Here is a 24,743-nt window from a genome sequence, read left to right as displayed (position 1 = left end):
GAGGGGTGCCGGAAGGTGACTGCTGGGCCGCTGCGAGCTGAGCTTGGGAGTGTGTGCCGTGGTGCCTTGCTGGGAGCTTGCTGATGCGCCGGCGGCGTGGAAACTTCTCTCCCAGGTAAAGAAAACCCAAACAGGTGCCCCGGGGATTCGTGAGAGCTTTCCCAATGGCCTCAGCTATGCTGTGCTGTCAGCGAAGGGCCGGAGCAGCTGGTGTTCCTGCACCACGTGCGCAGGAGCCGCACGCTGACCACCGCTGCCATGTGGCTGTGGGATCCCAGCGCCTCCAAACGGTGCACGCACAGCTTTGGGGATGCAGAGAGTCGCTGTGCCACCCCGTGGCTGCTCTCTGCACAGAGATGCTCCAGCCGAGGGGATTTTGGGGTGCAAGACTTGCAGCACTGGCACTTGCTGCCCTCAGGCTGCTTCGTGCAGCCTGCAGCTCGGAGCCACTGGGATCCAGCTCACTGCTGAGGACCAGAAGTTCCCTTTACCCACGTTTCCATCCTGCTTTGCTGGGGTGACGTCCTCCTGTTTGCGTTTCTGCCTCTTGGACCAAAGGCACCTTCCAGCCCTGTCCGCTCGTGGGGCGGTCTTGTCCGAGGGGCAGCCTGGGGGCCGTGCATGGGCTGTCCCACACCATGGACCCTTGCTCTTCCCGGAGATGTGTCCCAGCTGTGAGCTGGCCTCCTGGTGCTGCGAGGCTCGGGGTCAGCGTGCCTGGCCTCGCGGAGGTGCGCAAAGTGGGGGTCTGCTCTCAGGCTGAGGAGCGCTGCCCACGCGGCTGTCCCCAGGCTCCTCCAGGGAAAGGAGAGAAGGTCAGGTGGATTCGGGTCTTGCACTGAACCGTGCCATCCCGGAGATGGAGCCAGCCAGCGCGGCTCTCAGGGTGACCTCTGCCTGTCACCCATGGGTGCTGGTAGCCCCATTGCAGCTCTGGCACCTTTGGGCAGCTGCTGCTGGGTGTTTCCCTGTCAGAGCAGTCACTTCTCCTCAGGGTAACTAGCTTAAAATCTGGATGTAACAGATTTTCTGGGCTGCAGGGCCAAACGGTATGAGCCTGATGTGTTTCTGTTGGTCTCGGGTCGCGCTGCCATGGGGGTCGCTGCCAGGTGGCCGGGACCGGGGGCCACCAGTGGGTACGCGGTGTGCTGAGGCTCACTGCTTCGCTGTCTGACTGCAGCTCGGAGGCAGGAGAGGGCCTGTTTGCTGCAGAAGCGCAGAGCAGCTGGAGCTGCAGCACCTCTCCTGGCCGCTCCTGAGAGGGGTTTGTTTGTGTTGCCAATGGTTCGGAAAATCCGCTTCAAGTCTCGCAGCCAGACAACGTTTAAAGGTTTTCCTTGCTGGCTGCAGGCTGAGAAAGGAGCTGCCGGAGTGGGAGTTGCAGCTCCGATGCACAGTTTGCAGCAAGCAGCTCTGAGCAGAGGCCATGCTGTGAGTACTCTGGGCCAAGAGGGGTGATGAGGTTGGGGTTGCAGCCCCCTTGTCCCCTCTCTCTGCTTTTCGGGCCAGGGCTGTTCCTAATCTTGTGCTTTTCTCAGACCCCCTGGAATCCTGGCACAGACATGTGGTGGCATGAGCTGGTGAGCGGTGCCAGCACGGAGTGCGAGCCCGAGTGGTGTGACTCGGAGGACAAACTCTTCATCCTCTACACCAGCGGCTCCACGGGGAAACCCAAGGTATGCCTCGCCTGTAATGCTGAGTTACAGCAACCCCTCGGTGGTGAGAAACAGCGAGGGGTGTGCCGGGGGGCCCCGGTGGGCAGAGGAGCTGTGGAGGGGCTCTGCTGGTTGTCCTGCTCAGCTGCTCTTGGAGCTCAGGGGACCAGTGGTGCTCAGCTCGGCCCGCGAGGATGGGGGCCTTGGTGGAGCTCGCCCTGACGGCGCTGTGCCTTCTCCCCGCAGGGCGTGCTGCACACCGTGGGCGGATACATGCTGTATGCTGCCACCTCCTTTAAGTATGTCTTCGATTACCAGCCTGAGGATGTGTACTGGTGCACGGCTGACATCGGGTGGATAACGGGCCATTCCTACCTCACCTACGGACCCCTGGCGAACGGGGCGACTAGCGTGTTAGTAAGTGCTGGGCAGCCTCTGGGGGCCCGACTCCAAGGAGTTAGAGGTGGTGGCACTGAGCTGCGTCCCTGCGTTGCTCTGTGGTAACGCACCAGGACGTGCTGTTCTCCCTCGTGCAAAGCCCCACCGCGCTGTCTGCCACGTCACAGTGCGCTGTGCTCTGCACAGAGAGCTGGCAGTCCCCAGGGAAGATGTGGGTGGCTTCCCAGTGGTGCTGGGGAGTGCTAGGCTCTGCGTGGCGGCTGGGTGGTTAGTTTTGCAAATGTTCCCATGTTTCTTTCCCTTAGAAATGCAGGCCTTGTGTACTGGGGTGCCAGGGTTGCTGCAAACTAACGTGAAAGCTGGACCAGGAGCCAGGGAGTGATGTTATTGACATCTGAGGTGGATCTGGCAATCTGCATTTAATTCCTGTCCCTCTATCTCCTTTGGCAGCGTACAAATCGGGAACCAGAGGCCTGTGTCCAAGACTCCCGTGAGGAAATGCAAACAGGGAAATGTCATGCTGGGAGAACCCTTCTTAGTAGGGTTCTGGGTGCTTTTGGTTGTGGTTCCCTCACTCTGTTCGGACCGATCACCTGTGCCATGTGATACAGGCAGTGTCATTTGGGCTGATGGGACCGCATCACTGTGAGAGCCACCCAGCTGCCCTTGCTGGTAGGGTGTTTTGGGGGACAATTGCTAGGACACCAGCACCAGGAAGGTGCTAAATCCATCCTGAGGCAGCAGTACAAAGAGTCCTGAGCTGGACTGGTTTCACGCATGGTGCCCCTGGCATGCCTCTAAGGACACTGCTGGGGTCCAGCTGTTCTCAGCTGCTCGTGCTCGAGAAGGTGCCTCAGGTCGCTGGGAGGGAGCAGCAAGGATCAGCTGTGTCACTGCCCTCTCTTGCTCAGTTTGAAGGTGTCCCCACCTACCCGGACATCGGGCGAATGTGGAGCATTGTTGACAAGTACAAGGTGACCAAGTTCTACACAGCACCCACAGCCATCCGGCTGCTGATGAAGCACGGGGAGGAGCCCGTTAAAAAGTGAGTCAGTCCCCGCTGGCATGGGGGCCCCTGGCTCTGGCGTAGCTTCCTCTCAGAGCAGCGGCTTCCCCACTGCGCTTTCTGAACAAACCAGGACCTTTTGCCTTCAACCCAGCAGCTTGCAGGCTGTGTTGCTTTGCCCCCAGCCCTCCCTTCAGCATGGCGCTCCAGAACAGGCTCTTCTTTCTCTTTTCCAAGCTGCGGATCAGCTTGGAGGCTGCGGCTTTTCCCTGCTCCCCACCCAAAGCTCACGGAGGTGAGCTGGGCCGATAGCCCCTCTGTGCTGCAACTTGGCCAAGGGAAGGGAAGGAGCAGAGCCAAGTGGGATCTTGCAGACACCAAAACCACAGGTTTCCCCTCTTCCCCCACGGGTGAGGGCAGAGAAGGGGCTGAACCCCAGATACGTTAGGGAGGCCCAGGGATTCCTGCAGGCTCTGCAGTGCCGTAGGCTCACAGCTGCTTCCCTCTGTGGCCTGCTGAGCCCCTGCGAGCCCCCTCCTCTCTGCAGGCACAGCAGGAAGACTCTGAAGGTGCTGGGGACCGTTGGGGAGCCCATCAACCCCGAAGCCTGGCTGTGGTACTACCGTGTGGTGGGAGAAGAGAGGTGTCCCATTGTGGACACGTTCTGGCAGACAGAGACGGTGAGTCCTCACCTGGGTGTCTCTGGGACTTCTCTTTCCCTTGTGCTTCCGGCAGGCAGCAGGGTGTCTCGGCAGGTTTGCTGTGATATTTCTGTGCTGCTGTGGGGACTAGTTGTTTTGCTTGCCCAGGAGCTTACTCCTATAGTGGCTGGTGTAGCCTGCAAGTGTTGGTTCCCCTTCTCTCTCAGGGCCTCAGAGAGTCCATGGGGAGACCTCAAAAGGTTCCCTGCCAAGGTCTGCTCTGAACTCTGTTCTCTCTGTTTTCTCCAGCATCTCCAAAGCTTTATGCCCAAACATGGGCTCCCTGTCCCCTGCTGTATCCTCCCCAGCAGGTTGGCATCACCTAGACTCATTCCTTTTTGCCTCCCTTTACAGGGTGGCCACATGCTGACATCTCTCCCTGCTGCCACCCCCATGAAGCCAGGCTCTGCTGTGAGTACTTCCCTTCCTCCCCGGAGGGAAGGATCCCCACTCCCTCTAGTTAGCACGTTACAGTGCCTGGGCTCACCACCCTGTCTCCTTGCTGTCTGGTCCCCGTGGCAGACGTTTCCCTTCTTCGGCGTGGTCCCTGCCATCGTGAATGAGTCGGGGGAAGAGCTGGAAGGAGAAGCAGAAGGCTACCTGGTAAAGAGGGGCTGATCTCCCCCACCCTCCCCTTGTCTGCCCCCACCAGCTCCAGGACGTTCCCGGTACCGTAAGCACCTCTCTGCTTACGCTGGGCCCAAACAAGGCACCCTTTGGGTGGCAGGAGCTGCCCTTCACTGGCAGTTCTGTGCTGTGAACAAGCTGTTCAACTGATCCATGAAAACACTTGCACACACGGGCAAGGCAGGAGGAAGGGAACAACTTGTCAGCCAAGCTCCTTTCCTTATGCCAAGTGTGGAGAGACTTTCCCAATAGATTAGCACAGGGCAGCAGCTGAGCGTCATCGCTCAGGGCTGCCTCTGCAGCATCTCTGTAGCTGCACAGCACTGGAAAGACCAGGTTATTTTCCCTCTCCTTACAAAAGAAATAGTTCATAAAATCCCTGGGGGAGGTAGAAAGCAGCGTGTATTACCTTAGCCTTTGGAAGAGCTCCTCAGTGAGGTGGTTTCCTCCATGTCCCCAGGAGCCGCAGAAGGGTTATGTTAAGCTCGACAAGCCCTGGAGCAGCGTGGGAACTGAACTTGCTGGCCACTGATGGTTGAATTAGATTTAGAAACACTGACCAACAGCAGAGGCCGAGAGCTGGCTTGGTTAAGAGTTGGTTTTGCTCCCACTGACTCGGGTTTGCATTTCTCCTTGTAGGTATTTAAGCAGCCCTGGCCAGGAATAATGCGCACGCTGTATGGAAACCACCAGCAATTTGAAACCACCTACTTCAAGAAGTTCCCTGGGTACTACGTGACAGGCGACGGTAAGGGGGTCTGGGCGGCGTGTGGGTGCAGGGGCCTGAGGACAGCAATTAAAATCTTGCAGTGCCCTGGCCTTAGGATCCCTTATCGGTTGCTCTGAGGACTGGCACTGCTTCCTCACGCTGTCATTTCTGGTTATTTTTAGGCTGCAGGAGAGATAAAGATGGCTATTACTGGATCACAGGGCGAATTGATGACATGTTGAATGTTTCTGGTAAGAACAACTTTTGTCTTCAGTGGGAGCCGGTGTGCTTTGTGATGCTAGTTAAAGAGCCACCTTGCTTTTATGGGGGACAGCTCTGCCTCTGTGAGCCTGCCCAGCAACCTGTCCACAAGTCAGACAAGCCTGAAACTTGGTGACTGTGGTTTAATGCCTCCAGACACGGTGCACTGGAGGGAGGGAGCCTTCTGTAATCTCTTAGAGGAGGTCCTCAACCAGCATACGTGCTTCTGTGTCGGAGCATGTGGGGCCACGGGGAATCTCAGTCAGGGAGGGCAGGACCTTGCAGTCTCTGATCCAGGCTGTAGCTCCAGGTAGGGCTAACAGCAAAGCTGCATCAAACCGCTCAGTGCTGTGTCCCCAGAGACAGTTTTCCCTCCAAATCCAGCTCCCTCTCAGCCTGTGCTTTGTTTAATCCTGCGGCCAGAGGCAATTCACAGACCTGTTAAAGAAAGAAACCTGAAGATGGGAGGGAGGACAGCCGGGGAGGTGGCCTTGCTCTGCAGCCTGTCCTCCTGGGAGTGATGCCTGGCAGCCTTCTGGGGCAGCCCAACCACTGCACTGCTGAAATGAGTTTCTCCAGATGTTTTCTCAAGGAACAGGAACCCGACCTCTCAAACCTCCAGTTCGGGGCCTTTTGGGCTTGCAGAGCTCCTCCTGCCAGCTGCTGGGAGGCTGCAGGCCCCCAGCCCCACGCAGCTCTGCGAAGCACTGCCGTTCTCCTTCCAGGCCACTTGCTGAGCACTGCGGAGGTGGAGTCAGCCTTGCTTGGGCACGCCGCCGTCTCTGAGGCTGCGGTGGTCAGCCACCCGCACCCCCTGAAAGGGGAATGTCTCTACTGCTTCGTGACCCTGAAGGATGGCCACGAGTTCACCAAGAACCTGGCAGATGAGCTGAAAAAACAAGGTAGGAACAGCCAAACGTCTGGGAGGCTGTGTAGCAGGGAGAGGGAGGGCGGTGCTGGGTAGGCAGTGGAGGGGTTAAGGGCTTGGGCGCTTAAGGGTGCGTGTGGTCTGGGGAATGCAGCATGGACAACTGTGACAAGGTGCCCCCTCTGATTAGAGAGCACGGCTGGCAAAGACTAAAATTAGTTCTGCCGGCCTTTGGCTGCTCATGTGATGCCATCTCTGCCTTTCGGGAGCTTGCGGCCGCGCCGAGGACTGGGGTAGCCAACGGGTTGTTGTTTGCAGCTGTGGGCATGGCTCCCGTGGCTCTCCCTGGTGGGTTGGGACTTGCACAGAGCTGCTTGGTTACTTTGGGTGGGAAAGGGGCACGTTTGCAAGCCTGTCTCCTGCAGCCGGGAGGTGCAGGCAGCATTTGAACATCAGCTGTAGTGCGGTCCTCAGGCCAGCGTGCTCCTGCTGTGGGTGTGCAAAGCAGGGCAGACTGAGGTTACGGGGTTCATGCAAACTGTTTCAAATCCAGTCCGCTGTCCCCCACTGCCGTAGTTAAATACTTCCCCGCCTAGGGTGGGGCTCTGGTGGTTTGTGCTCTGGGCTCGAGGCAGCTCTTACATTGCCACAAAGGACTGCAAGAAATGCATCCACGGGAGTTTCGTCTCTGCAGCAATCCAGTAGTGAATCAGTGCTCTGTCAAAATGGTAACAGCGATTACTACGGCCATTACAGAGGGCTCTTGAAAATTGAGGGAATGAAAACAGGAGTGTTGCTGCCTTTGGGAAGATGTGCTGCACCCCTGTTGGCACTGCAGGCCTTGCTGCCCCTTCCCACAGCCCTGAGGCTGGGGTGCAGCAGCCCTGGGCCCTGCCCTGTGTGAGCGCTGGGCTCCCCTGGGAGCTGTGCTCTGGGTGTCTGAGCTCAGTCATCCTGCCTGAAAGGGATATGTGGGATCTCCTTGCACCTACAATTAAAATATTTTTTTCTCTCCCTTCACCCCTCTTTCTCCCTAGTCCGGGAAAAAATTGGACCGATAGCAACGCCAGATTACATCCAGTATGCCCCCAGCCTGCCCAAAACCCGGTCAGGTAAGGGGTCCAGTTACTGTGCTGGGGAGGACTGAGCAGTTCCTGCCAGTGGAAGGGAATTATCCCGAAACTGCTTGTCTGAGGCTACTCAGATCCACGGGGAGAAACCCCGGGGCAAGCGGGATGCTGTGGGTTTGGGCACCGACTTCTGCTAGGGCTGCTGAAGAGATCCTGAGTCCTGCTTTCCTTTTGTGGCTGTTTCTACAGGGAAGATCACCCGACGGATATTAAGGAAGATTGCCAAAAATGACAGAGATGTGGGGGACATCTCCACCTTGGCAAACCCAGGCATCATAAACCATCTTTTCAACAGCAGATGCGACACTAAACTGTAGCAGCATGAGCTGTAGCAGCAGCGGTATCCTGATGAGCAGGTCCCTCAAATAACTACTGTCTGCCCTGGGAAAGAAACCTTCACCTGTTGAATCGAATGTACAAATATTAGAGACGAAGGGAAGGCTGGCCCCGGAGAGGCAGCATCTCGTGGGCGTGCCCATGCCTTGGAGGAGCACGCGTGGTGTGTCGCAGGTGGGAATCGTCCGCCTGAGGTTCGGCCTCGTTCACGCAGGGACTTGTGCTCCTCTGTTTTTCATCACCTTGTTCTTGATTTATTTTTATTTTGTTCTTTTTGGGAGGGGAGATGGGGTGTTAATTATTAACTTGATGTAGTTGAGGGGCCCTGGTGTCTTCCCCTCAGTGGGGAGGAACTGGGGGATTGTAGGGGAAGTGGTACTGGAGTTGCTTAACGCTGGCAGACAAGGGAGGTTCATCTGCCACTGCCCACACACAGAGTAAGCTTCCTTTTCTTCTCAGACTGCTGTGAGCTGAGGAAGGACTTAAAAACACTTTCACATCATAACTACAACTGAGTTTTAGTCTTGCATCCACTGTCCAAGCTGGTTGCTAGCGGAGGTCCCCTAGCCTGAAAGGGAGTGAGGCAAGGCTTGAGGGAGCTCTGTGCTTTAGGGGGACTTTATAAAGTTATAAAGCTCTCTTGTACCAAGATCTGCTCTGTCTAATGGCATGGTGTCAGCTGGTTTATTTTTTCACAGCCTTGGCTCCTTTGCTCTGGCTGTGGAAATAAGGAGCCAGAGGAAGGGGGAGTGATCAGACGTGCTCCACGGAGCGCTGCTGCCACCAGCTGTGGGCTCAGCCTGGCCGAGGCAGCACAGCCCAGGCAGGGGTGGGTGCTGCTGATACCAAAGCAGGCAGGGGCACAAAGCTGTCCCCAGGCACCTATCCCACTGCAAGCAAACCACGTCTGGGTTACAGTGCACTGTGACCCCTGCTACAGCAAAGAACCCAAGGCTCACAAGGCTGTGTCAGTCCTAGGTGATTTTTCATCAGGGGAAAAAAAAATGTTTAAAGCCATCTTTTGCTTTAATCTGACATGGCTTTAGGATGATGAGAGAAAACACCTCCAGCTCCCGAGTCTGAGCATCACCCGGGTACTGCCACAGCTAGCATTTCCTCTTCAAATCGCTCACACTGACCCCCAGCCCTGGGCTGAGCTGGGAGCTACTTCCTTGTACTGTCTGTAAAGAAATCACACGTGAGCTGTTGGAATTCCTATACTCAAACCAAAGGAGAAATGGGCTTTAAATCTTGCTGCAACAGCTGTTTAGCAAATGCCACCCCTGCCTGTAAACTGAGCTGACTTTTGGCTGGGCTGGAAAGGAGGAGGTGGCTCTTCCAAGGCTCAGGGGTGTTGCAGGTGCTCTGAGGGCTGTTGTCGGAGCCTCATTTCTTACCTGCTGCTCCCACGGGCATGGTACTTGTCTGTGATCTGTAATGTCAGTCGTGTGTCCCGTGTGCCACCTACTGCTCTGTGCCACCTCTTTGACAAGAATTCCTACATCTGCCCTCCTCCTATGTTACTATTGGTCTGCTACGTAATTTTGGCTGGAGACAGCTAGAATTCTATGCAAAATGGAATAAAATGCAAGGAAACAAAATGGAAGCAGACTTAGAGCATGTGTGGGGGTTGTAGGTGCTGGTCTGGGGGGAGGCTGGTGTGGTCAGAGGGTGCTTTTGGACCTCAGGGCCATAGGCAGGGAGTGCCCTGGAAGCCAGGAGCATCGTGGGGCAGGGCCCTGCACCAGGGCTGGCCCCTGGCAGCTCTCCTGGGCTCGGGGCTGTACAGGGGTAGGTGATGAAGGCCGGGGCTGGCTGTGCTGTCCCCTGCCCTGGGCAGAGGGCAGAAGCTCCAGGGCCGGAGCCTGAGCCTTGGCTTCTCAGGGGTCTCCAGCCATCATCGCTCTACCAAGGTGCAGGGAAAGCACGAGGCTGTGCCACCCGCCTGTCAGCAGCCCCTGCATGCAGGCTGGGTGCGGGAGCAATGCCCGGGGGAAAGCACGTGCTGCGAGCAGCCAGGGGGTGCGGCACTGCCGACAGCTGCTGCTCCCTCACAGCAGCCCGGGGCTTCACCTGGGCACAGTGACAGGCAGCAGCCTCTGCACCACGGTCCCCAGCCTCACCTTCAGCTCAGCCTTCCCAGGCAGCTGCCTCCAGCAGCTCAGGGAAGCTCCAGTGCTTGCATCCTGCCTCTCCCAGCTGCTGCTAACCTTGTGCTCTTGCTGTGCATTGCTCCAGCAAACCGCACGCCCACAGACCCAGGCGAAGGTCTTTCCTCCTGGAGAGCAATCACCCCACGCCAGCAGCTGCTTCTGCTGGGCTGGAGCTGCAGCGCTGGGTGCCAGGACACATCTCCAACACAGAGCTGTGCAGACTTGCACCGAGCAGAGCAAAAACTGCCCCTGCAATAAAGGTTTGTGTAAGGTCTGTGCACAGCTGTGCAGCTGCCCAAAAGCCAGGCCTGGCCCAGGAGCTGCTTAAAGGCTGAGCCCGGCTCCTGCCAGGTGGGAGAACAGAAGGATAACGAGATGCTGAGGGGCTCCAGCAAGCTCACAGCTGCCGCTAGGGCTTTTTGGATCAGACTGGGCTTCGCAGGGGTCATGTCAAGCAGAATCAGCTCCCTTGAGTCCCAGCAGTGAGTTCAACCACCTTGACTAAAATTGCTGGGAGGAGATGGGGGTTGTCTGAGCAGGGCCCAGAGCCCCCAGCAGCCCCAACAGCTTCACCTGGAGCCCCAGGCACAGCTCAGCTGTGTGGGTGCCCGCCCGGCCGGGGGCAGCTGTGCCCATCTGTGCGTCCGGTCACTACAATACAGCCGGCAGTGACAGACTCCTCCAGCTGTAACCCCAAGGACACAAAAGGCCCTCACCCCAATGCTCTGGGCACCCTGCAACGAGCTGGGCACCCGCTTCCCACGGCTCCTGTCAGACAGAACTGCCCCCAGACCGGTGTTCAGATTGAATGTACGTTTTAATCTCCGTTTGGGGGTAATCAGCCCCCCCAACATGAACCCCGACGTGGGAGTTGTGGGATTAGCCACAGAACTGAACCACTGCAAAGTGCCAGGTTAGTGACTGACGGAAGCACCCCGAGAGCTGGGTGGCCGCGCAGCCAGCGAGGTCGTTCCTCAGGAGCAGTGGCTTTACAGGTGCCACTGAAACAGCAGAGCTCAGGCTGCTTTACCAGGGCACCTCCTCGGCTGAGGAAGGGCTGGGGGGGAAGAGGGGTGTGCTGGAGGGAGCGGCTCGAGCCTGGGGGCTGGAGCGCCCGCATTGTTCCCATTGAGTCAGGCAACCCGGAGGGAGAGATGCGTCCCGCCACCGGTGATGGTCCCACAATGAAGCCAAGCGAACGTGTTGGCTGTGATGGAAGCTTGGCAAAGTTAAACCAGGGCAGCCGGCTGCTGCGCAGGAGCCACGAAGATGCTCACAGGGGAAGGTGGAAATCCGAGCAGCAGCGCCTGAGCCAGGGCTGGAGGGGCCGGGGCCAGGCAGAGCTGGTCTCCGACCTTCGCCATGGAAGCAGCAAGGCAGAGGGAAGGGAGGCACAAGGGGCCACGCGTCCCACAGCTGAAGGCTGCTCCTCGCACCTTCACCTTCCTCCTCCCCTTCCCTGGGCTTTGGGTTTCGGTGCCTGCAGACAGTGCGGCATGAACCCGGGACCAGCGCAAGTTTGGGGCAGGGCAGGGCCACCCTCCAGCCCTGCAGCAGACCCCGAGGGGACACCCCCACCCCGTGCACAGCCCAGGGCCGGCCCCAGCCTGTCCCCCCCCCCCCCCCGGTAAGTGCGCCCTGAGGAAAGCAGCTCGGCCCTGGGCGCAGCACAGCGCGGCGTTCACACCAGGTAGGGGGTGTCCAGCACGGCCACCCCGGCCGCCACCCCACCGTCCGCGTGCTCCACTGCCTTCGTCCGCAGGAGGTGGCCGGCCGCCTCGTTCATCACCAGCTCCTTGCCCTGCCTGCAAAGAGGAGAGCAGCTGGAGAGCGCTGGAGCAGAAAGCCCACGGCATTTCCACCACCCGGGACAATTTGAGCCATGTTCCCGTTCTTGGCTGGGGCACTGCAGCTGGATTGCTCTGCCCGCGAGCAACGTTGGGCTGCGTGTGCTGCCAGAGCGCTTTTGTTTTAAATTGCACGAGAGCTTTAATCTACAACCTATGGAAACATTTCTGTGGGCCCGAGAGTTTTAAACAAAAGCGGCAGCTATTCAGGGTTGGGCACAACCACGTTAAGCCTTACAAGATTTCTGAGCTGGCCCAAAAAGCATACAGTGGCATGCAGTCCCAAGAGGCCCCCCCCCAGCAACCAGGGATGGGACACTCCAGTTCACACCAGTAACCACCGGCTCTGTGGCTGAATGCAGAGCTCAGAAAGCTGCTGGCAGGTACGGAGGCCGAACAGCCACTGCTGTCCCGTCCCTTCCCCGGGACACCTGCCCTGCTGCTGGGCTCAGGCAGCCGAGGGAAGATGTTCCCCTGCAGCAGGGACACGAACCGCCCCGTACCACGAGCTGATTTCTCACCTGACATAAACACCGAAGATACCAAGCTCTGAGATGCACTCGGATGCTTTTAGGGGACTGTGAGCCCTCAGCAAGTAATTCCTTGTTGGCTGTGGCTGTATCTTATCCATCAGGATGTAGGAGGTTCTTTCAGGGCTGTCTTTGATCTTCTCCAGAACCTGCCTGAGCTCCTCGCCATAGAGGTTGTTCCCTGAGCACAGGACGGGCAGGTCAGGCGCCCCCCAGCGCAGCAGCAGCCGTTTGCCCCAGCAGCCCGAGCAGATGCAGTGCTTGCTCTGCACGTGCTGCCCGTGTTTCCCCCCCAGGTCTGGGACCCGGAGCAGCGCTCCCTCCCCGCTGTGACCTGTCCCCATGGCCAAAGCAGCTACAGGCTGTCCGAGCCCTGAGCCACACCAAGACCCCACTGCAGCTCATACCTCCGCCCTCCCGCTGCGGCTTCAGCACAAACTGGTCGGGGTTGGCGATAGCCGTAGCAGCTATCTTGTCACCCTCTTCACCCTGGCAGGAAAGAAGGCAACAGCAATGCATCAGGGAGGAGCAGGAGCTCCTTGATGGCCTGCTGTGAGCAGGACCACCAGGCTCCCGAGGCCACAGCAAAGCCCCTCGTGTTTCTTAACCAAGGAGGAGCGCCACGCATGCCAAGAGCGCCTGCACCCTCGCTCCCGCCCCGCTCACCATGTCCAGCGAGTAGAGCCCGGCGAACGTGGCTCGGATGCGAGCAATGGCCTCGGTGCGGCCGGGCAGCAGCTTCTCCAGGGTCCCCGGCCGGCTCAGCTCCTGCTGCACCTTCTTGGTGCCGGCCAGCTGGGTGGCGATGTCGGGGCACTTCACTGCCCTCGACCTCTCCAGCAGCAACCGCGCCTCCCAGTTCTGAGAGAGAGGGAGAGCGACCGGCCCATCAGAGCCAGGTTCTCTCTCCTCCTTCCTCTTCAGTTTTTGACAGAAAGACAAGCCCTGCCTGGCAGGGACGGCAATGGCGTGCTGGAGACAGAGCGGCACACGTGGGTCTGCCACAGCCCCGGGGAGCAGCACAGCCAGGCTGCTCCATTGCCTTCCCTTGCACTCCCCTCCCCAGCTCGTCCAGCGCTGGTGTTTTCAGCCAACAGCATGATCTGCCATGCGTTATTACCACCTGCAGCCAATAGTCCCAGTGCACAATCGAGGACAGAAAATTATTTGTAGTTCAAGCCTAAACTCTTTAAGCAGGCGCTAATCCGTGTTAACCCGTATCACACAGCCACAACTCAGTGCTGCAGACAGGGGGGTGACCACACGCATGGTGACTGGGGAAGAAATCCACTCCTTTTTCTTATTACAGGAGCATTGCATGAGCAGCAAAGGTGTGTCAGCTTCCCAAAGCCACTTGGGTGGGACTGACCCGCCTGGGGCAGGACCACAGGGTGTTCCAAACCCTCTGGCACTGCCACAGAGCTTCTGGGAGCAAGCAGTGGGTGCTGACCTGCTGATCGTAGTTTTTCGGCACGTAGCCCTCTCTGTAGTACACCACTGCTACCTCCTGGCCATCCCTGGAACAGAAAGCAGCAGCCATCAGAGCCAGCAGCCACCAAGGGGGCTGCCAGGGCTCAGACGGTGTTTGCCCCTTCTGCTTGGCCTCCCGAGCTGCTCTGCTCCTCCTCGAGAGTGCACCAGCCTGAGGCACGGGGAGCTGGCGCCAGGCCTCTGCCCTAACCAACGTCTCAATAATTCAGGCACCCAGCCCAGGAGGGAGGCGAGAACCTCATTTTTTAGTAGCCTTGCATTCTTGCAGCTGAGGTGGGGACGGGATCCTTCCTGGATGGCGATTCCAGGCAGGACACAGCAACCTGCCCCAGAGCAGCCTGCCAGGCAGCCGTGGTACCACGCACACGAGCCTCAGCAGCGGAGCACGGGCAGGGAAAGCAGCACAGACGCTGCCACAGCCAGGCAGCACGACATAACGGCATTCACAGCGAGACAGGATGCTCTGGAGGAAGTATCTGCAGATACTTTCCCCTTAACTGTCTGGTGATGACAAACGTTCGTTCGTTAAACATGGCAGAGGTGCCAAAGGTCAGAGCATGGAAAAAAAAATAAAAAAACAGCTAACAAGAGGAAAAACATTGGCAGGCAACCAATCTTCCTCGTGCGGCTCCAAGCACGTTAGCCTGGGAACGGGACGAGCGACACGCCTGGGATCAGCTGCCGGCACAGGCAGCCCTCCACGGGGTGAGGCCCTGAGCGCGCTCAGAGCCAAGGGAGGCCGCAAGGACGCGCAGCGCTTCCTCCTTGAGCATGGGTAACCCAGCCCTGCTGCCGGCAGGGCATCACGTGGAGGCTCAACAGGAAGCGTCTTGGAGGAAACCTCTGAAAGAGCCAGGGTTTCTCACTGCGTGTACGTGGAGGAAGAGGAGACCACGCAGAGCTCAGGAGGCTGCGGTTTGGAGGAGGGAAATGGGGTTTCCAGCTGTAAGGGACTGATGTGCGTGTGCAAAATCCTAGCACAGTGAAAACAAAATCAATTCAGCTCTAAGGGGAATTAGCAGCAGCAGGCTGGAGCACGGAGAAGCAGCACATTCTCAGAACACCGCTACTTACACTCAGAACTGTCACTGGCTGCGACTGAACGCTGCCAGGCACAACCCTGAGTGCCAGCACAGAGCCAGGCGCGCACACAGCTTGTACTCACATATACAGCCTCCTGGCTTCGTCCAGGGAGCCCTTCTCAAACACGTCTCGGAAGCGCTTCCTGATGACCCGAATGTTCCTAAAAGAGGAGCAGGACGGTCACACACCAGGCTGGGCATGGAGGCACTCGAGGAGGAAATCTCAGGTGGAACCAGCAAGGAGCTGCTGCCCCTTCACCAAGCACCTCGGCACGCACCCCGCGGAGCAGGCGGGTCACAGCAGCTCCTGCTGCCCGCACCCAACCCGCATCCCCAGGCCAAACGCCGCAGGAAGCAGAGCGTGTGCCGAAACGCCTGCGTTCCCCTTTCACCTCCTGAAGCGTTTCTGCTGGAAGCCAACAGCCTGCTTTTTTATCCCTACCGGACGCAGTCGCTCACTGCCGGCTTCCCAGCCAGCAGCAGCAGGCGTTGTGCTCCCTGGGAGCGCCTTTTATCGTCCTCCACACAGCGGCAGTGTGGCCCTGCAGACCCCACTGCTGGTGGGGCCGGGGTTCTCCCCGGCTCAGCCTCGGGGCTCGAGCTCCTCAGCCGCCCCCTTCTGCAGCCCTTCGCCCCACAGACCTGCTTACTCTGCACAGATCCTCCACAGCGGGCTGGAAGCTCCGTTAATGAAGCTTTTGCGAAAGACCCTCTGGCCAGTCCCAAGCTAGAGCGAGCAGGACCCCATTACCCCCGCTCTGCTCCTTGCTGGCTGGCCCACGGGACTGCTACTCCCAGCGCGCTCTGGGGACTGCGTGGGGACCCCATCAGCAAGGAACCAGCCCCAGACACCAGAGGCTTTGGAGGCCACCGGTGCTTCCAGCAAAGAGCCAGCGAGGGGCTCTGGGAGGTTCGGGTGAAGACGAAGGTGGGCGCTGAGGCTAGGCGGGAGGCCGGCAAAGGAAGGCTGAAGAGACCCCGGAGGGAAGTCCAGGGTAGAGGCTGCCCTGTTACCCACCGAGGCGCGCCCCCTCACAGCCTCGGAAACCGTGACATGTTCTGGCTTCACCCTCGGGTAGGTGACCACGTAAGAAGCCGACGGACTCTGCTTTACCTGTTCCATAGCTCATTTTCCACGCATCGCTGATCAAAGATATTCCTTTGGACCTCCTCCACCAGGAACATCACCACAGCGCTAGAAGAGACACCCAGAACACCGTTAAACCCAGAGACCCCGGGACCCCCACCCACTGATCTCTGTGATCCAGGCTTCCCGCACGGCTCCCGCGAGCCTCCTCCAGCATTTCCACGGGCTGGCACGGGGAGCAGGACGGATCCCGCGTGATTGCCACACGCTGGGCACGTGCACAGAGGGGAAGGCAGGAGGAAGCTGAGCTCTGTGCGGGGCCGTTACCCCGACAGGCACCGTCCACAACGCACGGATGTAAAGCCAAGACGGGCTCCTCACCTCCGCGAGCCGTACAGCTCCCAGGCCTTGGCAATGCCCGAGGCCAGCCCCTCGGAGGGGTTGTTGGGCAGCAGCCGCGACGCCTCCTCGGCCATCCCCAGCTCCTTGAGCACCCGCCTGTGGAACGAGAGCGGCTCCCAGTGCCTGGCCGCGGGCAGCCCCGCGGGGCCGGGCTGGGGCACGGGGCTGCAGCCGCTCCCTCACCCGTGCACGGCGGCAGTGCGGGAGGCCAGGCCGCCGAAGCTGGCGGCGATGGTGTTTATCTCGATCTGCTTCAGCGCTGGTGCCCCGGGCGCCCCGCAGTCGAACATGTAATCGGAGCGGTTTATGCCTAAAAACACGGACTGAGGCGGGGAGGAGGGGTGAAGTGGGACCCGCGCCCACCTCCGGGCCAGCCCCACCGTTCTCCTGCTGCCTCTGACCACACACCCTTGCGGCGGCCGGGCCCCAAGACCCTCCCGAGGCAGATCTGGCCGCCCTCGCACTGACCAACACCCACACGAGGCGAGCCTGGGGGTGCGGGGCTTCGTGGAGCCTGCGGCAGGCACAGCCCCGGTGCCCTGCGGGTCCCGAGCAGCCACGAGTCCCCGCGCACTACCTGCGCCAGTCCTTCCTCCAGAACCTGCAGGTGGATCCTGAAGAGCCGGGCCGTGAAGTCGTCGACCTTGATAGTGCTGGAGGAACAGCAGGACAATGTCAGCCCCCTCGCCGGGGGAACAAGAAAATCAGTCCAGCAGACGCCCTGCCGGGGACGTTCCCCAGCACAGCCCGCGGGGCAGCGGCCAGGCTGAGCCCCGCGGTGTAACCGAGCGCCTCGAAAAGCCCCTCTGTGCAGAGGGAACGTCGGCTCGCAGGGTAGAGAAGAAACAAGCAAAAGAGAAGAAATACAGCAGACGTCTGCGGATATGGGAGAGGAACCAGACTACAAGAGCTTCACTGGATCGCCCTGACCTGCCCGGCTCCAAAGCCCACACACCGTGGTGCCGAGCGCTTCGCGGGGGTCGGCCGGCCACCGGCAGAGGCAAAATGAGGCCAAAGCAGGCTCCCAAGTCCAGGACTCGAAGAAGCCTCCGGCAACTTGAATTCAAAGCCCTGGTGCTAGTACGCTCCTGAGCGAGAAGCCACAAGGCTCAGACATTGGCAAAGCGAAAAGAACTGCTGGCCCAAGGAGACCCCAAAAAAACAACTGCTGGCCCAGGGAGACCCCAAGACTGACGGAGTTACGTGAGGACAAACAAAGCAGAAAGGAGAGGGTGCCTGCCGAGGGCAGGAGCGCACACGGCACCCCTCAGCTCAAAAGACGGAGGCGGATGGAAGGCAGAGACGCCTGGAGGGTGACAAACACTTCCCAATTAACGTACCTCGTTAAACACAGTTAAGCACAAAGCGTTACCTGGCCAGAGCGCGCTCCAGGAACTCCCCGTCCTGGCTGATGGCGTCCACCAGCAGGTTGAAGTCCTGCTGCACGGCGTACGCTTGCCGGAACAGGGCGCTGGGCACGGCCGAGGGCAGCAACGTGAAGGGCGCGTAGCTCACCACCTGCGTGGGGAGCGGAGGCAGTGCCACCCCGATCCCGGCCGTCCCCCCATAACCAGCCGAGGCCCACCCGGCGCGAGGCTGCGTGGGTTCAGAGGCTGGGGGAGGCCAGGGGAGGCCGGGGGAGGCCGGGGGAGGCCAGGCTTACATCGGAGGCGTTGGGCTCGGCCTCGGTGCGCATCAGCACGCCCTCCAGCAGCGCCGCATCCACCGCCGCCAGGGCCGCCCGGCGCACGGCCGCCTCACCGCGCAGCGCCGCGTCCCACAGCCCCGCCATGGCTGGGGCACGGCAGCGTCACCCGCCGGCCCCGCACCGCTGGCGGGGGGACACCCGCCGGCCCCAAACCCAGGGTCCCAGCGCGGGGGGCAGGGAGCGGCAATGCCTGCCCTGCCCGGTGCCCCACAGAGCCCTTGCCCTGGCTGCACGGCCCCTTGCACCCCACAGCCCACTGCACCCAGCCCCCTATAGACCCCCGGCATCCTGCAGCCCACTTGCGCCCCATAAGCCACCTACAGCCCCCGTGCACTCTATAGCCCCACAGTCCCCTATAGCCCCCCTGCACCCCACGGCCCCACAGCCCCCTATAGCCCCCCTGCACCCCACGGCCCCACAGCCCCCTATAGCCCCCCTGCACCCCACGGCCCCACAGCCCCCTATAGCCCCCCTGCACCCCATGGCATACTCAGTCCCTTGTAGCCCTCCCGGACCCCAGGACCCCACAGTCCCCCACAGCCCCCCTGCACCCCACAGAGCCCTGCACTCTGTAGCCCACCCAGCCCCCTGTAGCCCCCTGCACCCCACGGCCCCGCAGTCCCTACAGCCCCCCTGCCCTCTATAGCCCACCCAGGCCCCTATAGCGACCACAGGATCCCATAACCCCACCATACCCCCCCCCCTGCACCCCACAGCCCACCCAGTCCCGTGCAGCCCCCCCAGACCCCGTGGTCCCACGGTCCCCGGTGGTCCCCCTGCACCCCACAGCCCCCTGCGCCCCGTACCCCCATAGCCCCTATAGGCCCCATAGCCCCCATAGCCCCCCAAACCCCCTCCCACCACAGCCCCGCCCGTCCCGTACCTGCTCCCAGTGCTCCCTGCCCGCCCCGCCCCCACCCGACGCTGATTGGCCGCGCGCCGCTTCCTGCCCCGCTGATTGGCAGCCGGCGGAGGGAGAGGGGCGGGGCTTAGGGCGTGCGCGCGCGCTGGGCCCGGGGGGCGGGAGCGGGGCTGGCGTCACGGTGGTATGACGTCACGCCGTGACGTCACTCCGGTCCGTGCGGCCGCGGAGGCCTCGGGGGGGGGAGGCCCCGGGGGGGGAGGGGGAGGCCGGCGTGAGGTGGGGGCTGAGGCCGCGGCCTCGCCTCCCTCCTGCTCCCGGGGCTCTTCCTTTTTCCTCCCTTTGGTCAGGAGCTGTGGGTCCCTGCCGCAATTAACGCCGTTAATCGGCTTAATTAATCAGTCGCGGGTGTGGAAGGGGAGGGCCGGAGGGCCTGCGGCGCCGGGGGGGGCGCAGGGCGGCTCGGGGGAGGTTACCGATAAGACACGGCAGGCTCGGGAAGCATCTGGCACGTTCTGCGCAACAACAGACGAACAACAGCAGCTGGGCCGTTGTCTTCACGTGCTAAAAATAGAGGCGAGCGAGGCCGAGAGGAAAAGCGCTTTGTGGCGGCAAACCTCTCCCCCGGCTGCTGGGCCTGGGGGCTCGGGGGGCTGTCGGTGCCGCGGCCGCCCTCAGAGGCAACCCCCCGGGGCGCAGACAGCGGAAGCTCAGCACAGCATCAGCAGGGAGGGAATAAACAGCTCGGAGGCTTTGCCGCTTTCCTCATCCTCCAGAGCAGCCCCAGCGGCAGGGCCACCCCAGCGGCCCCGTCCTGCCCCGGGGTGCCCGCGGCGTGCCCAGGTCCCGGGTGCGTGGGGTGCGAGCCCCCAGAGCGTGCGGGCCGTGTGCCGGCCGCGCTGCCGCGGTGCGTGTGGGCGTTTGATACAGCGCAGCTGCCGGACGGGTGCCTGGCCGCCCGGCCGTGCCTTCAAAGCATCGCTCGTCCTCCGCGCATGGTCCCCCCGGTACCCCGTTTAAAAGAAAAGTGGAAAAAAAACCAACAAAAATAAACATCCTGCTTTGCTCTTCCAGCTGCAGGGAGAGTTCACGGGGCTTTGGCCGATGGTCTCATATCTCGAGACACTTGAGCACCGGTGCTGACATGCATTTTGCAACAGAGTAGGAGCGGAGCTGCTGGCCTGACCCCACGAGCAGAGGGGTTGATGTGGTGTGTGACACCAGCCAAATAAAGACAGAACAATAGGGCTATTTTTGTGGGCAGAGCTCAGAGGGCTCCCCGGGGAGCCCAGCCCCTCGCTGGCCCGTCCTGCAGGAGAAAAACAAGGCAGAGCTCCTGCGCCCTGGCTTCTCTGTCGTATGAATGCCAGCTTCAGCAAGGGTATGAAAGAAATCTACTGTCTCTGAGGCCGCGTTTCAATGCGAAATGCTCTGCTAAGGCCAGCAATCTTAAACCCCCCACACGTGTGCCTATTGTTTGAAGTGCAGAACAATTGAAGGGTGCTCTCATGGGCTAAAGATAGCGAGGCAGCTGGTGCTGTCCTTTTCGCTGTAACTGAGAATAAAACAATGCCCAAGTATTGTCTGCATGACTGGAGCGATGACATTGGACTCTCTGCCAAGGGAGCATCCACAAGATCAATGAAACCCGGGTTATTTATAAACGGGTAGTGTCATTTCTTCCCCAAAGTAATTTCACTTCCTTAGCTTTTCCACCAGGCCTTTCTGCGCCGTGGAGAGAGGTATAAATAGCACCGAGCCGGGCTGCGAGGGAGCCAGCGGGACCAGCGGGTGGAAAACCAAGCTGGGGCCTTCCACCTGAGTTCGGCTGCGCTTTTGCTTCCCGGAGCGACGCCCGAGCTCCCAGATGGGGACACACACGGCCCAGCACTCTGCCCTGCTCCACAGCCACGGATGCTCACCCACTTCTGCTGGGCTCAGCCTGCGGGGAGCAGCTCCCCAGCGCCAACAGCCACCATGCTGGCCATGCATGGAGCCAGGGTCCCTCCAACACCAGGACTTGCTCCTTGGGGGTGCTTTTTGGGAGGTTTGTTTCATCCGTCCGGTAACAAATGGGGTAGCACAGGCTGTGTTCCGCTCAGCTGCTGCTCTGGGGGTGCTGAGAGTAGCCCCTGAGCCCAAGCCCCATGGGTCTAGCCTGGGGACAGAGAACATCTTGTAGAGGAAAACTGCTGTCCTCAAGCTGGCAGCCCACCAGGGTGTTTCCAGGCTGGTGACTGGAAACCTGGAATCCACGGCCAAAACAGGAGAAGTCCTGGGGTGGTGGCCACCATCTCCTGCTGCCTTCACCTGGGCAGGGCAGCCAGGAGTGAGCCACCTCCTTGCTGTGACCGCCTGATGGGCCACAGCGACGTGGGGAGGTCTCCTGGCACAGCGTGGGGACACGCAGGGATACTGCTCCCTCCTAGGTGGCGGCCAGGCTTGAGGAAGGCCCAAGCCTACCAGGTCCCATGGGAAAATCCCACGTTTGTCGCCTCTCCGTCTCGAACTGCTGTCCCCTGTCATGAGCTGAGCTGAGGTTGATCAAGTGGGAGGCTTGACGACCAAACGCAGCGGAGAAGACAGGCTGAGCAGCTCTGAGCCTGCAGCGAGCACAGTGCGGGGTTAATGGACCGGGAGGGCAGAGCCATGGCCTTTGCCAGGCTGAGGAGACAAATGCTGAAGTCCCAGCCTGGCATGGCCCCTTCCGTCAGGTATCTCCTCACCATGGCTCTGACTGAGCTTCCCGTTTAGCCAGGGAGGTGTGCGAGGAGCAGAGAGCAGGGGGCTTGGCTGGGCTGGGCCCGGGGACCGATGCTCTGTGAGCAGCTGGGTGGTGTGGGCTCAGTGTGTGTCCTGTCCCGCACCGTGCTGAAACACCTTGGAAATCAAGACCAAGGCAGCTCTTGGGCTTCATTTCCAAAGGCTGCTGTGTGCCGGGGCCTGTCCCGGCAAGCCAGTTGCAATTGAGGTGCTATTAAGTGTTCAAATGAGTGGGGCGAGAGGCTCTTTTCTCTCATCTCTTTTTGTAATGCATTGCCAAAACCTCAAGCATCTTCACTGAAGTCGGCTCACACATTCCTGTAATATTTGCAGTGTTTGTTACAACCTTTGTTCCTAAACAGATGCTGGGTCTTTCCAGTGGCCATCCCTCTGGAGAAGAACGTCCCTAAAACCTCAAAGCTGGGAAATTAAATGCAAACAAATAAAAACACCCCAGTTTTCCCCATCTCCAGGTGACCTTGCTGTCTCTTTGCCTGAGTGGGACCTTCCCAGCACGTTGCTTACTAACTCCAGCCCCTGATTTCCCATGTCATGCCTCTTCCAGGTACATTCTCAATCCTGATCCTCATTTTGGATGCATTTTGTACATTCATTTCTTTCACTCACTGTGGGAGTACAGTGCCCAGAGGCTCTGGTGTGCTCATGCTGCCCAAGCCTCATGCTACAGCAAGCAGCAGCATTATTCCTGAAGGCTTTTTGGTGAAAAAGTGCTTTGCAGGGAGCACAGCCAGGGTTTTAGAGGCTTTGGAGGGAGCCTCGCAGCCGCAGGCTCGGGGGCCAGGCTGAGCCAGAGGGACGCTGGCGGGTGGCAGCGCTGGGCTGTCACCTCCGCCTGTACGCAGACATTCCTGCTGCATGGAAATATGCCTGAAATAGCCCCTCTGCAGATTGTCTTTATCTAATCAGACGCCTTCGCACTCCCCTCCAGTGCATTTCAGGGAGCTGATAGCAGTGATATGTTAAGTGTGGAAAGAAACCTCTAGCGAATGGCCCAACGGGGAGAGTAATTCTCCTTCCTGCCACTTATCAGAGCCTGCTAATGGGAAGCATTCCTCCCGCGGGGTCGGGGAGCAGCAGGGAGGTCACGGGGGGGTGGCCGAGCCCCTGGCACCCCCTGGCTCTCTGGGACTGATGAGGAGCTGATCTGACTGCAAAACACCCAAACAGTTGGGTGCTGGTGGTGTCCTGGCCTATGGGGAGAGGCTTGTCCAGCCCTCAAGGGCATGCCCAAGGAGCCCCATCCTCACCTACCACCTCACGGGATGTCGATACGTCAAGCAGAGAGCTGTAGGGGGAAGAAACGGGGTGCCTCGATGGCAGGGGAGATGCTCACAGTGCTGAGGGTGGTGGTAGAGAGCTGGTGGGATGTCGGAGCAGACTTGGCATCAGGCGATAGCCACCTAAAGCAAGTCCTCTCTGCTCCAGCTAAAGCCGTGGGCTCCTCGTCATGCCCGTGGGGTTCCGTGGGAGGTTCACGGAGCCCTCTCCAGCCGCTGCCCCGCTGAGGGTGCCGCGCTGCACCTGTCTGAGCAGGGCACAGCTCACGCCTGGCCAGGAATGGGAGGATGAGCTTCCTACCACCCTGAAAACCACATCACAAAGGCCAGCTCTGAAATCACCCGAACCCAAAGGAAGTGCATTTCAGCAGCTGCCGGAGTGACCATTCCACATTTCCCTTTCTACAGATCTGCTCGGCCTTTGATGGACCCTGCTGGAACATCTTCAAAGAGGGAGAGAAACTAGGGCGAACAGAAGGAACTGCAGAAGGAATCTCCGAAAATAAAATCGCTTTAAAGATAAGGCAGGGAGGGGGTGAGCAGAGCGCGGGGTGGGTACGTGCCCTGAGAAGAATGTGCGAGGCCGGGCCAGCTGGTAGGCCCTGCCCGAGCGCTCGTCCCACTGCCGGGGCGCTCGTGGCAAAGGTACTTGGCACCGCACCCGCCTCAGGCCTCGGGCCCCTCCAGGGCGTGGGTGGAAACCCGACTCCGAGCTTGGGACGGAGAGGCAGAAGACCACCAGGCTGACCTCAAAGGAACCTGTGGCCCACCACCGCCTGTTGCCCTTCCAGATACTGCAACTCTGCCATCTTGGCGAGGTTGAACACCTCTGCGACACCACAGCCAAGTGGGGTCTCAGGACCCCTGATGGTCTCCCCAGGGGAGATGGAGTAGACACATCTGTGGAGTCCAACTCTGCAGCAGCTGCTCTCAAATCCCGATGGATGAAGACATGGACTTCTGGCCACCCTAGTGGGGGAATGCCCACATGGTATTTGGAGATGGGGGCTTGCAGCCTGCTTCATCCTGATGGGCTCAAGGTCACCTTGTTAGTGACAAAGCAACATGCCTTGGGCACCAGGCCACAGCCTCATCTCCATTTTAATTCATGGGAAGACTGGCACCATGCAAAGTCCTTACATTGCACCACGCAAAGCCTTTACATTACACTGTGCAGTCAGTGAAGACAGTACCGACCCATCTCCGAGCCCAGCCATCCCCTCCACCAGGGCTCACACCCCAGGGGGCAGGTCTGGAGTCCTCCTCCATCCCACGAACCTCCCAGGCTTCACTCCAGAGTCACCTTGGTGGGATCAGTTGTCATTTCTGTGTCCCCGGGACATGACCACAGGACTGGGCAGCCAAGAGGCAGCTCAGCACCGAGGTGTCGCCAGCTGAGGAGGTGGGCAGCAGCCAGCTGTTCCTGGCCAGGCACCACCCCCATCACCTGGCTCTGGTTAGACTCATTTCCAGCTTTTGGAGGCTGCTGCACCTCATTTCCCCCATGTCTGCACTGAGGCCCACCTGCTTCCCCAGGGGGTGAGGTGCCTGGGACGGAGCAGAGCTGGGCTGCAGAGGGGACCAGCTGCGAGCCGGCTGGGAGGAGGTGTGGGGGTCTTCTGGGGGGCAGTGCCAGTGCCAGCCAGGAGGGCAGAAACCATTTGAGATGCCAGCAACTACATGGCTCTTCCTTGAGCCTGGCACAGAAATTCCTGTGACACAGCCGTTGGGTTGTGCTGCTCCCACCGGGCCCATTCCCATCTCAGAAAGTTCATGGTGCTGCTGCTGGGATGGAGTTGTGCTCTGAGTGGTGGTCACCACGTTGTCC

General features: G+C 60.0%; 2 protein-coding genes across 3 annotated transcripts in view; one reads left to right on the top strand and one right to left on the bottom strand.

Moving 5' to 3' along the window:
- ACSS2 (acyl-CoA synthetase short chain family member 2) overlaps nt 1–9,293 on the top strand; it is a 33,081-nt gene extending 23,788 nt beyond the window's left edge. For both annotated transcript variants that reach the window (XM_080557986.1, XM_080557987.1), the window contains 11 exons: nt 1,539–1,676; nt 1,902–2,072; nt 2,966–3,099; nt 3,608–3,740; nt 4,116–4,172; nt 4,284–4,364; nt 5,028–5,136; nt 5,280–5,348; nt 6,084–6,260; nt 7,264–7,338; nt 7,546–9,293. In XM_080557986.1, coding sequence (XP_080414112.1) covers nt 1,539–1,676; nt 1,902–2,072; nt 2,966–3,099; nt 3,608–3,740; nt 4,116–4,172; nt 4,284–4,364; nt 5,028–5,136; nt 5,280–5,348; nt 6,084–6,260; nt 7,264–7,338; nt 7,546–7,673 — 1,272 coding nt within the window. In that variant the 3' untranslated portion in view covers nt 7,674–9,293. The remainder of the gene's footprint in view (nt 1–1,538; nt 1,677–1,901; nt 2,073–2,965; nt 3,100–3,607; nt 3,741–4,115; nt 4,173–4,283; nt 4,365–5,027; nt 5,137–5,279; nt 5,349–6,083; nt 6,261–7,263; nt 7,339–7,545) is intronic.
- A 1,350-nt stretch (nt 9,294–10,643) lies between these two features.
- Nucleotides 10,644–18,915, bottom strand: GSS (glutathione synthetase). The gene is made up of 13 exons (XM_080557988.1): nt 18,876–18,915; nt 17,948–18,078; nt 17,657–17,802; nt 16,862–16,937; nt 16,468–16,607; nt 16,264–16,380; nt 15,910–15,990; nt 14,879–14,956; nt 13,673–13,739; nt 12,889–13,083; nt 12,630–12,711; nt 12,214–12,403; nt 10,644–11,650 (listed from the first exon to the last, which is right to left on the bottom strand). The coding sequence occupies exons 2-13, from the start codon at nt 18,074–18,076 to the stop codon at nt 11,527–11,529; spliced, it is 1,425 nt and encodes a 474-aa protein (XP_080414114.1). The 5' UTR covers nt 18,077–18,078; nt 18,876–18,915; the 3' UTR covers nt 10,644–11,526.
- Between the last annotated feature and the right edge of the window lie 5,828 nt (nt 18,916–24,743).

This window comes from Anser brachyrhynchus (assembly GCF_964034855.1).
Source record: "Anser brachyrhynchus genome assembly, chromosome: 16".
NCBI classification, from domain to species: domain Eukaryota; kingdom Metazoa; phylum Chordata; class Aves; order Anseriformes; family Anatidae; genus Anser; species Anser brachyrhynchus.
Note: the sequence above shows the minus strand (reverse complement) of the source record. Positions and strands in the feature narration are given on the sequence as shown.

Bases quoted from the DNA above. Each gene is read 5' to 3' on its own strand.
- GSS (XM_080557988.1), bottom strand. From the start codon at position 18,076: ATGGCGGGGCTGTGGGACGCGGCGCTGCGCGGTGAGGCGGCCGTGCGC. The intron at 16,381-16,467 runs GTGAGGGAGCGG...CTCGTTCCACAG, and splicing joins CGCACTGCCGCCGTGCACGG to GCGGGTGCTCAAGGAGCTGG. The intron at 12,404-12,629 runs GTATGAGCTGCA...TCCTGTGCTCAG, and splicing joins GCCGCAGCGGGAGGGCGGAG to GGAACAACCTCTATGGCGAG.